Source organism: Corvus kubaryi, unplaced genomic scaffold (assembly GCF_017639235.1).
Source record: "Corvus kubaryi isolate FWS band 111438036 unplaced genomic scaffold, C.kubaryi_AGA036_p1.0 130, whole genome shotgun sequence".
Lineage (NCBI taxonomy): Eukaryota > Metazoa > Chordata > Aves > Passeriformes > Corvidae > Corvus > Corvus kubaryi.
Genome location: NW_024580665.1, coordinates 3,824,452 through 3,838,092, shown reverse-complemented (window position 1 = coordinate 3,838,092; position 13,641 = coordinate 3,824,452). Strand labels below are relative to the sequence as shown.

At 47.2% G+C, this 13,641-nt stretch overlaps 1 protein-coding gene across 4 annotated transcripts in view; it reads left to right on the top strand.

The window, feature by feature from the left end:
- LOC121664984 (synaptotagmin-like protein 2) overlaps positions 1 to 13,641 on the top strand; it is a 36,770-nt gene continuing 23,129 nt past the window's right edge. For 3 of the 4 annotated variants that reach the window (XM_042028805.1, XM_042028786.1, XM_042028815.1), the window contains exons 1-2: positions 1 to 46; positions 12,356 to 12,935. In XM_042028805.1, the coding sequence (XP_041884739.1) occupies positions 12,835 to 12,935 (101 nt within the window). In that variant the 5' untranslated portion in view covers positions 1 to 46; positions 12,356 to 12,834. Of the gene's footprint in view, positions 47 to 8,218; positions 8,575 to 12,355; positions 12,936 to 13,641 lie in introns of those variants that run through there. The other variant, XM_042028796.1, reaches the window with a different exon arrangement.

The following is a 13,641-nucleotide window of genomic DNA, read 5'->3' as shown; positions in this document are numbered from 1 at the left end:
CCCGCCCCGGGATAGCCCCGCTCCCGCCCCGCGCCGCCGAGGGCAGGTAAGGGCTGTGGGGTTCCGCCGTGCCGGGCACAGCCCTGGTAAGCGGGGGGGATGGCGGGAGCGCAGCCCCGGGCCGGGCTCGGTACGAGCGCTCCGTGTCCATTCCGTGTGCCGGGTTCAGCCGCCGGAGCGGACACACCGGTGCCTGCCGGACCTCGCTCGCCGGCCGGGCGGAGGTAGCGCTCCCCCCTGCCCCCCGCCCCTGGGCCGCGCCCGCGGGTCCCCGGAGGGGTCCGGGACCTCCTGTCCGGGCAGGGTCTGCCCGCGAGGGCTCCGTGCGCTGGGCACGGAGCGTGGGGTCGGAAAGGTGCACGGAGCAGCTGCCGGGCAGGACAGCGGGCAGGACACGGGGGCAGCCTCGGCGCCCGTGGCGGGGGCGGCAGTGCCGGTGGGGACGCGGGCTGTAGGTGCCCGTGTGCTCGGCGGCAGCGCTCGGGGTCGGGACAGCGCCTGGCACAGCCACAGTGCCGGCCGGCGGGGCCGAGGGCACAGGGGTGGCCGTGCCTTTCGCAGCTCTGCAGGTGACGGCTCGGGGCAGACCGGGCTGGCGGGGCCCTGCTTTGACATGGGGCATCACTCCCGTGGGTCTGGCCGGGACTTTGGGCTGTTTAAATAAAAGTGTATCTTATCTTGCGTTGATGAATTGCGTTATTAAATCCTCTTGCAGAGTGGCAGAGTGTTTTTGTCCCATCTATTAAAATTAAGTTTGTGAGGCAGCTGCCAGTTTTCAGAGGAGAGAGATCATAGAATCAGAATAATTTGGGTTGGAAGGGACCCTAAAGATCATCTAATTCCAGCCCCCCTGCTATGGGAAGGGACACCTTACACTAGACCAGGTTGCTCAAAGCCCCGTCCAATCTGGCCTTGAACACTTCCAGGGATGGGGCATCCACAACTTTCTCTGTAGCAAAAATCTGACCTAAAAAACTTCTGAGAAAAGGAAAGTCCTAGAAAATAAGGGGTACTTTTGATGATTTATAATGTACTTTTTGTTATTGCTTCCCCACTTTGTATTCTAAATTATTTGTAAAAAACCTTGAACATGATGTGTCATTTTCCTGTGACTTCTGCTGTTTTGTCTGTATTTTCCTAGTCTCCCCTCTCCATCCTGGTTTTATTTACTTCTTTGTTCATGCTTCATTGTTGTAAATGCTTGGCATGGCAATAAAGCCAGCATTTATTAATTTCTGCTCCCTTTGCAGCCATCTCTCCAGTGTGATCAGTGCTGTTGTATAAGCCATGGTAACCTATGGCCTATGACCTATTTGGTTCTTCTGCCTTTCTTGGATTGCTTTGGCAGTGAGTCATTTTCACATAAAATAGTTTGCAGTGGAGCTTATTCTCTCCAGTGATGCTATAGACCATTCTGGACCTCTGCATCTCTGCCCCTGGGGCATAGCACAGGGCATGGTCCAGACGGTGGAAATCTACTGACCTGCCCCTGTGAAACCTCTGTGAGGGTGTCAGCAGGCAGGGGCTAGTTGGTTCTGAGGGCTGAACCCATCTCCTTTACCTCCCTTCCCATTCCACCTTTGGCAGAACATCTGAGAAACTCCACGTGGTGACCCAAGTTTCTGCTCTCCTGCACAATTCTGTAATTGAAGCGCAAACTTGTTTTTTTCCTCCTGAACTCATAAATCATGTCCCTTTAATGGGCCTCCGTCCCTGGGAAAGGGGCAGCCCTTGCCACAGTATGGCACAACATGGACAAAGTGTTCATTGTACATCAGGCTCACTTTGATTCCATTTAAATCAATATTGTTATCTGCATTCAGAGATGTAGCAGGGGAGTATGTGGGGGGAGAAAAACAGCAATAATCAATGTTTGCAACAAAGTTGGAAGGAGTACAAGGCTGTCCTTGGGTGTCAGCAGGCATCAGAGCCTGAGAAAAATAAGGGTTTGTTAGTGACACTTGATTCAAAACAGTTACTTTTTTTGCAAGTTAAACCTAATGGTGCAGTTGGTCTTGGAGGGCCAAACCAGATGGGATTAGAAATTCACCCAGGGAGGATTATGCTGGGAACTGCTCTGGGTGGCTGCTTGGCTGAGCCTCCATCACACTTCAGGAGGTTCAGCCCAAGCTGTTGCCTTCTTGCAGATGTGCAGCTCACAGGGCTGACACCGCAGAGCAGAGTCACCAGTGTGGAGTGTCCCTGGGCAGGCATCCTACCCTCTGCAGCATAACGTGCATTTTACACAACAGCATCATCATGCAGTTATGTCTGGGCAGAATGAGAGTTGTCACTGCTCATATAAAAGCTCCCAATCTTATTCAGCTTAAGTACCTGGAAGTAAAACTACAATGCTCAACAGTTCAGGTGACCTTGTTATTTTTATCCAAAAAGTCTGTTTTCCCTACCTTCCTTCAAGATTTGCTAAGTGTTCATGTAGCTGCACAGATGGAAGAAACACCTTGTCTGTGCAAGGAAGTGGTACCAGATGATCATCTGATACTGATTTTATTTTTAGTTATTTAATTAAATCAGTGTAATCTCTGTGTGGGTTTCTCATTTGAGTTTGCTTGAACTTTTATGCTAAGCTAAACTAAATGACAGGCCATGTCCACATGCAGATTTGTGCTAGTTTAAGCACAGCTGTTTATAGCTGTGCCTGTAGCTAATTAACCTACTGCAACTTTCTCCAGCAGAGAGAGCATAGTATGAGAACTGTGGCTTTGTGTTGAAATTACTGTAGCATCTGATTTACTTAATTATTAATTTCCTTGTGAATTGAGACTATCCATCTCTGGTAGTATTAGCCTCCTCACGGCTGTAGGTGTTGGATGTCATCCTTCACTGGACAGACTGAAATCTTTCACCTACTCAGAGCACTGCAGGGGACAGACAGTGGAAGCAGGTGCCTTTTTCCTTCTTGTGAGTAGCGAGTGCTGCCAGGACCTCCTGTTCCATTCGGGTCATCCAGCTCCTAGAGCATATACATGGCTGCAGTAGGTGAATTAATGACTGAGTCTGTGTTTGTATTGGAAACTGCATTGTTTCTGGAAGGAAAGTGGCCAGTTTTTAAAAAAATATTGCCATGTATGAATTTGTTTTCTCATGGAAAACAAGTGATGGAAAGCAGGTGATGTGGCAGCTTCAGCAATGGGCTTATTCTCCCTGGAACTTCCTTTCACTGTATGTCAGGGTGACAAAGTAAAACAGCTTTAGTTAAAATTTTAGTGTAGTGCATTTCTGTACTAGAACCAGGCCCAGCACAGACCAGTCCAGGCCTCAGCACGTGCTTGGGAATTAGAAGAGAAAAAGGTGTGGATCCCAGATCAGACATGGACTTGAGCATCATTTTTCTGCCCTTCCATAATGTGGGGGCTAACCCCAGCCTCTGGATGTAGCCCCTTTTTGTTTTGGCATCAATAACTAGAAACTACAGATCAGGAGATTACTTCTTAGAGTGTTTCCACAAGCCCTGTTCCCAGATGTTGGAGGGAATTATACCTTCCAGATATCTCAAAGAATGATGAGATGCACTCTGCTGTTTTACAGTTAACTCAGAACTAGAATGAAGGTATTTCAGAATCATCCAGGCGTGGCCGAGGCTTAAAAATAATCAGTGACCAGAAGGAAGGATCCCTCAGTATGCAAAGTTTCCTAAACAAACAGCACTGTTTTCCCTTGGGATTTATCACCATGCTGTGCCTCATGCCATTGAGCTCAGCAGGCAAGGAGTACAAAGGAGTTGGGCTCCGCATATTTTTAACTTCTCCACCATGTTACAAAACGAGGTGGTTTTAGCATTGTGTTTTTTTAAATAAAATGGCTTCTGATCCGGAGGGCTCCTGACCAGGATAGGTGTTGCAAGCTCACAATTATTGGGGCATAGCAAGCAGGGTCAGGAAAGCAATTTAAGACATGTCACCACTGCAGGCAAACATGGAGAAATTATGTTTGGAAGGAAACACAGCTGAGGTCAGCAAATATTTTTCTGGGTCAAAAATAAAAGCCAGAAGTTCTCATGGGTGGTTGCTTTTTTCTTCATCTTCCATTTCTGCAGTTTCTTTGTTTGAACTCAGCCAAAACTTATCTTCCACCTCCCATTTTTCATATTGAAAATATCTGGGTTCTGAGGATGAGTGAGTGACAAAGGGGGACAGGGGTGTAATTAATCTAAATACTTGCAGTGTTCTAGCTTTAAGCTGTTAATTGCTCAGTTTTAGATACCATATATTTATTTATTGTTGCCTTTTCAAGTATAACAGCTGAGAAGATGCTTTTAAGAGTACCCATCATACCATGTGGCATCTAGAAACCCTGCTAGCAGGACAGCTGGGTTCTTTAAAGCTGATATAACATGTCTGTTCTCCCTTGGCTGAGAGGGAAGCCTGGACACCAGGATGTTTCTCTGATGGAAATGTCGGTGCAGCAGAAGCGCAGCACGATGTCCATGAGAAGCCCTAAACTGGCTCACAGCTACGCTCTGGGGGTGAAGGCTTGTTCCAAACTAATACATAGGGAATGCAAATTCTTTTAGAACTAATTCTTTTGAGGACATAAGTGCAAATTTAGAGCAAACCTCAGCACAAGCTCCAGCCCCTACCCCAAAGCCAAGTGCATTTAGTGGAGGTGTGGGAGCTCTTCCCTCTTGCCTCCACCAAAGCTCTTGGGAGTGGAATGCCTGTGCTGGGAATGAACGGAGGCAGAGCAGGTCCGCCAGGATGGCAGAGCAAAGCCCCTGAAATACTGGCATCCTCTCTGGAGATGCAGCCATCGCTCTTCACTGGGATATTAGGGGATTTCTTGGTGTCCCAAGTGGCTGTGCTTGTTTATTTGTGTTCTGGCAATCTACAGAATTACAATGAACTACGTCCTGCAAACTCTGCAAATAGTTCCCACCTATGAAATAAACAGAACTCTCAAATATTTAGACTATAGCATTGGATTATCAGTTTATTACCACTAAAAGAACTTGTTGACCTTAAGGAGTCTGAGTCACACTTCTCCTCTGATGGATGTTTTTATTTTGGCAATGTTGGCTCTAGGAAATAATGATTAAGATTGAGAAGCTCAGTCTTTTGTTTACCCTAGGTGGTAACCGTAGGATGGTTAATTTAATTAAAAATGGTTAAAAGGAAGTAAATTGTGTGTAATGCAAATTCCACCCATGCAGTTCCTTGTTAGAAGGAGATGAGTAGAGTTCAGTGGAGATAATTATTCATGTGGTGGTTACATTGCATTGGGTGGAAATGTACAGGGGAGGAAAAATCCTTATGCATCCTTAACTGAACCTTTTGTAATGTCCTGGGTCTGTTCTTTGGAAGCCAAGGTATTTCTGAGGCTGAGTGCAAATAAGCAGAATTCACCCACTTCTGATGTGGTCAGTGGAGCATTTCCTCAGTTTTGCATTCCCCACGTGCACTGAATAGGGGAGTTTGCTCATTTTTTTGGCTTTGTGTTATATTTTTGTTCTCAAATACCTTCTCCTGGCTGTTCCCAAGAGGCTGGGCTAGAGACCTGCTTGCTCTGATAAATTCCTGCAATTCCTCTGTGCCATCTCAGAGCCATTCTTGATCAATGGACATCCTTCACTAAAGCTGCCCAAGGGGAGGGAAGAGATTTTAATAAAACAGCAGAGATTTTCCATCATGCTGGACATTATTGGAAAGTGTGATGTGAAACAATGCCTTGATCTGAGAGAAACCACCCAGGGCTGTGCTCAGAATGAACTGAGCAGTAGTTTTTTGTTCTGGGATGCACACTGGAGTGGAGAGCCATCTCTAGGTCAGAGCTGCTCTCTTCTAGCTGCCCCTCGGGGCCTGCCAAAGCTGCCTTCAGGTGGGGGTTATCAGCAACACGAGCTGTTCATCGTTCTGTCTGAGGTGGGAATGGCACACTGTGTCATGTATGGCCCTCACTGAATAGAGAAAAATATGTATAAAGTCTGTGAGCAGTTGAGTTTGAGTAATTCTGGCATTTATGCCTGGCATCACCAGAACTCGGCCTTGACATTTCCTGTGTGATGGTAACAGATGTGTTTAGATGTGGACTGCTCTGGGAGACCACAATTACCTACTTTGTTTGCAGTTATTCTTTATCTTATCAGCTGTCTCTCATCTGAAGGCCATTTCTGTGACTTAGCTGCTTAGGAGGTTTTTAGGTAGGAACAGTAGGCCTCCTTCTCTCATTTCTCTGTGACACATCAGACAAAATATCATTGCAGTCAGTGCAGTGGCAGCATTTTTAGTGGAATAGCTTTTCAGAAAGCAATTAAATATATTCTCTGCTCTTGTAGTTCACAGCTGTTCTTAGTCAGCAGAGGAGTAGACAGTTCAGAGCTGCAAGTGTTTATTGCAAATTATGAGAAAATAATGCACCTTGGAAGAGCTCACGTGATGCTGTGGAGCTTCAACAACTAAACAAAAGGCAGGTATTTTATATATTTATTTCATTCCAGTGAGAGGAGAGATGTGAGCACAGAGAGGGGGAAAGAGGGTTGGTGGTGTGAGTGTGGCCACAGGCAGAATAGACCTGGGTAGGGGTGTCTGCTGTTCAGCCATGTGCCTTCCCAGTGGGACAGCCCTTGGCTGCCTTAGGAGCACTGTCCTACTTGCCAGCGATTTCATTCTTAAGAGGAGTGTTTGTAAACTTGTGCAGTACTGTTCCCATCTGTATTTTTGCACCTTGAGGGCTTGTCTGTGTAAAAGGGAGCATTTGGATCAGCTGAGCTGCCACAGGTCTAAGTGGGACTCACATCTGGCCCCCTCCTGCTGCAGCTGCCCCATTGCTCACAGCCGCCCAGTGACCGTGGTGACCGTGGCCAGCGCCGGCTGCAGCCAACACTGGGCACAAACACTGGGCACAAACTGGGACCACACCGCTCCCTCTGCGGCTGCAGCACCGGACTCCAGGCAGGGAAACACAGCCCAGCCCCACGGACAAGAGGTTTTATGCTGGTTTTCAGCCCATTCCTCCCAAAGAGAAAGACCATCCTACAGTTCGCTTTTTATTTTTACTCTCCTGGCAGAGGGCATCCATTAAACATCATAGTATTATGACAATGAGCATTATAATGCCTGTCAGTGGTTTGCCTGTAAAGTAATGATGGCAATGCCTCTGCATATTTCACTGACTGCAGAAGAGATCAGATGGGAGGAAGAATGGGGCTGGACTTTCCAGCGTGAGACAGAGAGGGGCACAGGGCTGATCATGGACTCTACACCTTTCTGGTGCTGTTAACTGCAGCAGATCCTGGGAACTGCAGTATGACTGTGGGTGCCAGGACCACATCCATCATTCTTAATACAATGCTACTCTTGGTTTTGACCTGCCCTACAAGGGCTGTCTTGACTAATGAGGGTACTGGGAAGTGTCCATACATTGTAAAGCAAAAGGAGGTTATTTCCTTACATTGTGACATGATGTGGACAAAGAGGTAAGGACAGCAGCCTTTTCAGCTAGCTGCTATTTTCATCGGGCTATGAATAGTCTTGTGAGATCAGTATTATCTGTTCCAGGTTTTGTTACATTTTGTGTTAGGAGGTTTTCATATCTTTATTACATGGACCTATGTGCAGCTCCAGATCTAAAGGGTGAGGTGGGTCTAGATGGTCCTATGCTTACCTAGGTGATGGAATGGGGTCCTGACTACCAGTTTGTCAGGTTACAGTTCCTAAATTCCTCCTCCCTCTTTCCATGCCACTCGGTGTCTAGTCAATGAAATCTGCTTGGCCCATGGTGTATATTGTTAATCTGTGCACATCCCAGTGCTGAGGAAGATGTGCAGCATTTTGAAGGAAAGGTGCATGCTGAGAGATCAGAACCAAGACTGGAGTGCCCTGCAGATGGCCTACAGATAATTTGTGTCTGTAGGCAGATGTCAGCAAGAGCACTAAGCTGGTGCTGGGCATCTTAGCAGTGTGTGCTTGAATTAGTTATGCAGAGCATTAACATAGTTCTGTTTTGAGCTGGAGCTCAGTTAAACCTCCCAGAAATAAAATTAAAATGCAGCACAAAGAAGGTGTCAGCCCCTTCAGCATCTGCCTTTCCAAAAGGGGATGTTTCACACCTGCTAGGCCAAGCAAGCTTTTAATTTTCACCTGGTGAAACTATTTGAAAGAGAGTTACTTCAAAAAACCCAAACAGCTTCCGGAACAACAGCCTTCTCCACTACTTTTATTAGTAACCTTCTTGGCTTTTCTGCAGGTGATCAGAGCTCTCCACTCTCTGGGGGCTTGGCAGAGTCATCTGCTGTGCCCTGTGTGAAGGCTGGCATTGCCTGTCTCCCTCCTGGCTGCAGAGCTGCAGCTGGGCACAGCTTACACCAGCTCTCCTGGCACTGCAAAACCAGTCCCCCAGGTGAATATTCTGAAGGCTGCAGCTGTTGGGAAGAGCCTTTTTGCACCTGAACACTGCTAAGCAGTTCTGTAGCAATCTAGATCCAGGGCTGAGAAGGGTGTGAGGAATGAGCAAAGCTCCCTGAGTAACACCTGGAATGAGCAAACAACAAACTCCCTTTGTCTGGAAAGAGAAGCCATGGCTGTGACACAGGTCTGCAAAATGCACAATATGGAGCAGGTGAGTGCAGAGTGATCCTTACTGGGTTTTCTAATAAAATACTTGAGGATATCAAATGAAACAAGCAAGTGGCAGGTGAAAACAGATCAAGGGCAGGTACTCTTGTGTTTAAAGTGTAGTGAAGCTGTGGGACTGTGAGGCTTTTGAGGATATTGCAAATGCTTAAAATTAATGTGAGTTCAGAAGGTAATTGGAAAAGCTGAAATGCAGGGACAGTGCCCCTGTTTTCAGGGCATCCCTGCCTGGTACCTTGCAGGAAGCCAGGGCACAGGACAGCTCTGGCCATGTCCTGTTAGCCCTTGTTGAAAATAAACCGGTGCCTTACAGGGACCTTCAGTCCAGCTGTGTATGGCCTTCCCTGTATTTTTACATTGGACACGGACAGTCTGTTGGGGGATGAGATGCACACATGCCGGGGCTCTGTGTTTGACAAGCTGCACAGCAGTGTAATACACCATCACAGATCTTTTCTGGAGACTGAAGCATTGGCTTCTTCTTGGGGAGGTGGCCACAAGAAATCAAAAGCTATCACAGCAGGAGATGCAGCCAGTTTTGCCACATGATGGGTTCTGCTGCTGATTGTCTCCACACCCGTTCCACACCCAGCTTTTGTCAACGTGGCTGGGCATGTGAGTTGATCTTTGTGATGTTCTCTTCCCCAGAGAGCAGTTAGAGGAGAGAAGGTCCTTTGGACATCCAGCATACTCCTCTGTTCAGATTTATGGTCTTTCCTGTAGGCATGATAATCCATTTTACCCATCTGCTGTGTTGTGACAGTGGCAGGACCCAGCAGGGCTCCCCCTGCTTTGGGGTGTTGTGGTGGTGCAGAATCTGAGGGCAGCCCAGGTTTGTTCTGCATGGTGGGACATGCCTTGGGCAGAAGCTGACTCTGCAGACACAATTCACTTTTTTATGACTCTCCATTTTGCTCCTGTCACCAGAGAGCAGTCCTGAGCTAGGAGGGGTCTCCCACTGGTCGGAGGGAAGGAGAGTGCAACTTTCTTTGTGCTTGTCACAGTTTGTCCAAAACCAGTTTACACCACCAGTAAGCTAAATAAAGTGCATGCCTGAAGAGGTCCCAGTCTGGGATAAAATCTGCCCCAGCACTGTGCAATGACTCCCACCATTGCCCTACAAAGCTGCATGGCTTTTGTGTTTCCCTTCCCAGCTGTTTGCAGAGGTGGCAAGGCCAGGGCTGGGCACTTTATATCTGTGTAAGACCCATGGACTTTCCTGTGGATCTGCTGATTTAGGTGTTTGTACCACATCACCTCTGTGGTGTCCAAACTGTCCATTAGCAAGGCTTTGAGAGGGGAGAGGATTATGTGTAATCTAACAGAGCAAATCCAAGCTGTGTGGTGCTGCTGCAGGAGTGTGGATTAAGCAATCAGGGGAATGGGTGATGGCTGGGCACAGAGCACTGTGCCTGCCTCATAACATTCTTTACCTGTCAGGTTATTCTTATCCTTAATCTCTTGTGCTTGCAGACCCATGTAAACAATTAGCACTCTCCCTTAATGCTCTGCACCTGAGTGGTTCATGGTAGGGTTCTCCTTTCGAGCCTCTGCACTGCCCAAGACACACATGGGGTGCCCATCAGAGGCTGCCCAGGCTCAGCTGCAGCAGGGACAGCCCCATGGCCATAGAGATGCAGATGGAGATCATTTCCCAGCCTTGTTTATTCCTGCAGGTCTGGGTCAACAGCTTTGCAGCACCTGACACTTCCAGCAAAACCTCCACCTCCGGTGGAGCGGTCTTCTGGACCAGCTCACTTTCCCATAGCAGGTGCATCAAGTGGTTTGATTTTTAACTATATAAAACAAAATAAGGACTTGGCTGCTTGGTTTCTGTTAACCTTTTCCTTCTAATGTAGCTATTCCAGTAAGATAAAACATTTTCATGTGAAAGAAAAAAAAAGTCTCTTTACAAGTAGCCTTTTTCCCAAGAAGTAGCCTTTATTTTGAATTGACTGCCATACTGATGAATAAATATGAGTCTTCACTGAAAATATTTTCTGAAGTAGTTTCAGCCCACATGTCATGGGGTTTGTTAAAAATAAGTAAAAGTTCTTGAGAAGCAAATACTGTGATATGTCCCTAGATGCCTTTTCAAAAATAGAATCTGTCCCAGAAAATTCTGTGAATGTCTTTGTAGAAGTAGGATTGGCCTGAGAACCAGAGAGAGTAGATGGAAACTAAGCATGGAAGAGCCACGCCAAGCTGGATGAAATGTAGTTTTAAACAGTAGAGATTCACCAGGACTTTTTATTATTGTTTTTGTTTAAACTATTTAGAATGATATTGATAGTTTCTCAGATGATAAAGGCTATAATTGTAGTGTGACAAGCACAGCCCTTCTTGCCTAAAAGAAATAGGAAATGTTGTTTCCTTTCCTCCAACAATTTTTTACAAAAAAAATAAGAGCTTTTATGATAATGCCATTCCTTTTATGAGCTTTTTCATGCAATGTTCTGTGGTATTTCTTTGTAAATATTACAGCCAAATGCCTGTTCTTTCTTTTAATGTGTTGTTACACCCTTACAAAAAAGGCAAACATTTGTGAATACGTATCATCCATAAAATAAGGTAAATCTGTGAAATTATGTCAGATGAGCAAACTTCACCTGAAGCTCTGGTTCTCAGCTTTGCATGGGTCAGTTGATGGAAGAGATGCACCATGTAGAGGCAAAGAAGTGACAGAAATGATGAAAATACCAGCTTTGCGGAATCTGAAGGAGCTGTGGTTGGCTAACATGGAGGCTGAGGTGTCAAGCCCAGTGAGGGTGGCTGCAAAGGGATCATTCCTGTGCTAGCTAGGACGGGCTGACACCTATCAGGGAGGTCTGGGGTAGGCAATAGGAAGAGGTTTCTTGCTGACAGCAAAGCACTGAAATAGATGGCCTGAAAGGGCTGAGGTTGGTATCCTCAAAGGGGCAGATTAGAGAGTAAGGGTGATACAGGCTTTGGGGTTAGGGAATGGGCCTGATGACCTTCAGATCATGTCTGCCATGAAAATGGTAATGATCTGACTCCTAAGGCTGTGGCTTTGGAAGAAATAGCAAAGTGTCATGAAAACCACAATCACTTGAAAGGTTTGGAAACACTGGAAAAATTGAGTGAGCTAGAAACCGCCTACATGGGCAGGAACAGAACTTTTGCTCCCTTGAAGGTGTGCCTTACTGCCCTCAAGTTGGCCAGGAGAGAGGAAAAGAAATAAAGTGGCAAGGCAACGCTTGATTTACCTTTCCTCCACGCCCTGCAGCCTCTGGCCATTTTCGCAGTCTTTTGAGACACAAAGTGATCTGCACCAGTAGTGTTTGAATAGCAAATACCAGTGCAGCATAAAGCAAAGGGCATATTAGAAGATGAGCAGCCCCTGGTATTTCATAGCATGACATGCAGCAGAAATGCTTGCAGCTTGCTGTTCTGTCATTTTCTGATTGCTTTACAAAGGTTGGCTGCCTATCCTTGGTCTCATTTAGGGCAGAAAGAAGTGAGGATAAGAATGGAGGTAAAAAGCAAGTAAGCAATTTGGTAATTTATATGCATATTTTGCTTGTAGCATGCTGAGTCAACTGTTTACCTGTTAGTAGGAAAGGGCTAAAATAAAACATTGTCTTGGTTAGGTTAATACCACGTGAGGAGCTCTAGGACAGGGAGGAAAGTAGGGCAGCTTGTTTTGGAACTTGTGCTGGAGAACAAATAAAAACCCCCAATGTACACACTCGGTTACCATATGTCACATGTATCATAAAAGGCATCTCGGTGCTATTTCTTTGCAGGGATGCTTGAACTCCACAGAGCAGAACTCCCTGTTGAGGAGAGCGCATGCCAGAGGTGCTGCGGGTGCCGGTGGTGAGATGAGCTTTCGTGCCTCTTGAGGCAGCTCCGGCGGGCGGCGGGAGCTCGCTCCTTGCCGTGCTTCCCTCGGTGATTGACGTTGGCATCCAGATTGCTGCAACTGTGCCTGAAGAAAAGCAAAGCAAAGGAGCCTAATTTCGCTGAGAGAATTTTCCTGGCAGGGGGAGGCATGCAGTGCAGAGAGACGTGCCAGCCAAGAGCCTGGAAGCGCAAGTGCAGGTGCTAAGGCGAGTTCCACCCAAGCCATGCTGTGGTGAATCCTTTCTCCTCAGCCACATCTTGCTCAGCACCAGGGCAGCTGCGAGGGGCTGCCCATGGCACTGCGGCAGCCTGGGCTGGATTAGTGCCTGCTCTGTCTTTGCTCCAGCCATCCGAAGAACTGAAGAAGATTGTAGGGAAGATGTTGGACTTGAGCTTCCTGACTGAAGAGGAGTATGAAAAGCTGATGAAGGTTCTGCAGAGAGATGCAGAGCTGAAGAAGAAGGATGGGGATCGGATCAGGTGAGAGAGCGTGTGATAGCAGCAGGATGTGAGCCTCCCTTGGGGAGACTTTTTCACTTCTCTGAGAGAGGAGCACGTGTGTGTCTGTGTGTGCGTGAACAAGGAGAGGTGCAGGTTGCAGCAGTGCTGTCCCTTTTGCTCAGATCCCGATAGATCTTTTCATTGTACCACTGCTTTCTCAGCCATCCTTCTGTCGCTGCTGTTGTTCCCTCTTTGCAGGAGTGGACTCTCCTTTTGAGTTAATCATCAGCCCTCAGAGATGCCAAGGGCAATCTCCCCTTTCCTGTTCTGGGGAGGAAAATGCTGATTTCTTGGTGGCAGAGGTCTGAGCAGGGGAGTAGCCGCTATCTTGTTTTACTCACTTGGTAGCACAGAAAGGCCACAGTGTGTTTTAAAATGAGATTTTACATCCCCTTCTCTGCTTTATGTCCCCCCATTGCTCTTTGAGGTGGATGTGTGTGCACCATCTATCATGCAGAGAGGGGTGATTAGAGGCTCCATGATCTGCCAGAGGTTTGCAGGGAGCCATTCCAGAGCCAGGGATTCTTGCTCAGTTCAGCTCCTTTGCCACCGGCCATCCTGGAGCTCAGGTCTGGTTGATCAGGATTGCTTGTTGCTGCTGTCACTTTTTAAATGCCAGCCATTAGACCATCTGGGCTGACAGTATGCACCAGGCTCAGGGATCTGGCAACGAATTCTCTACAGC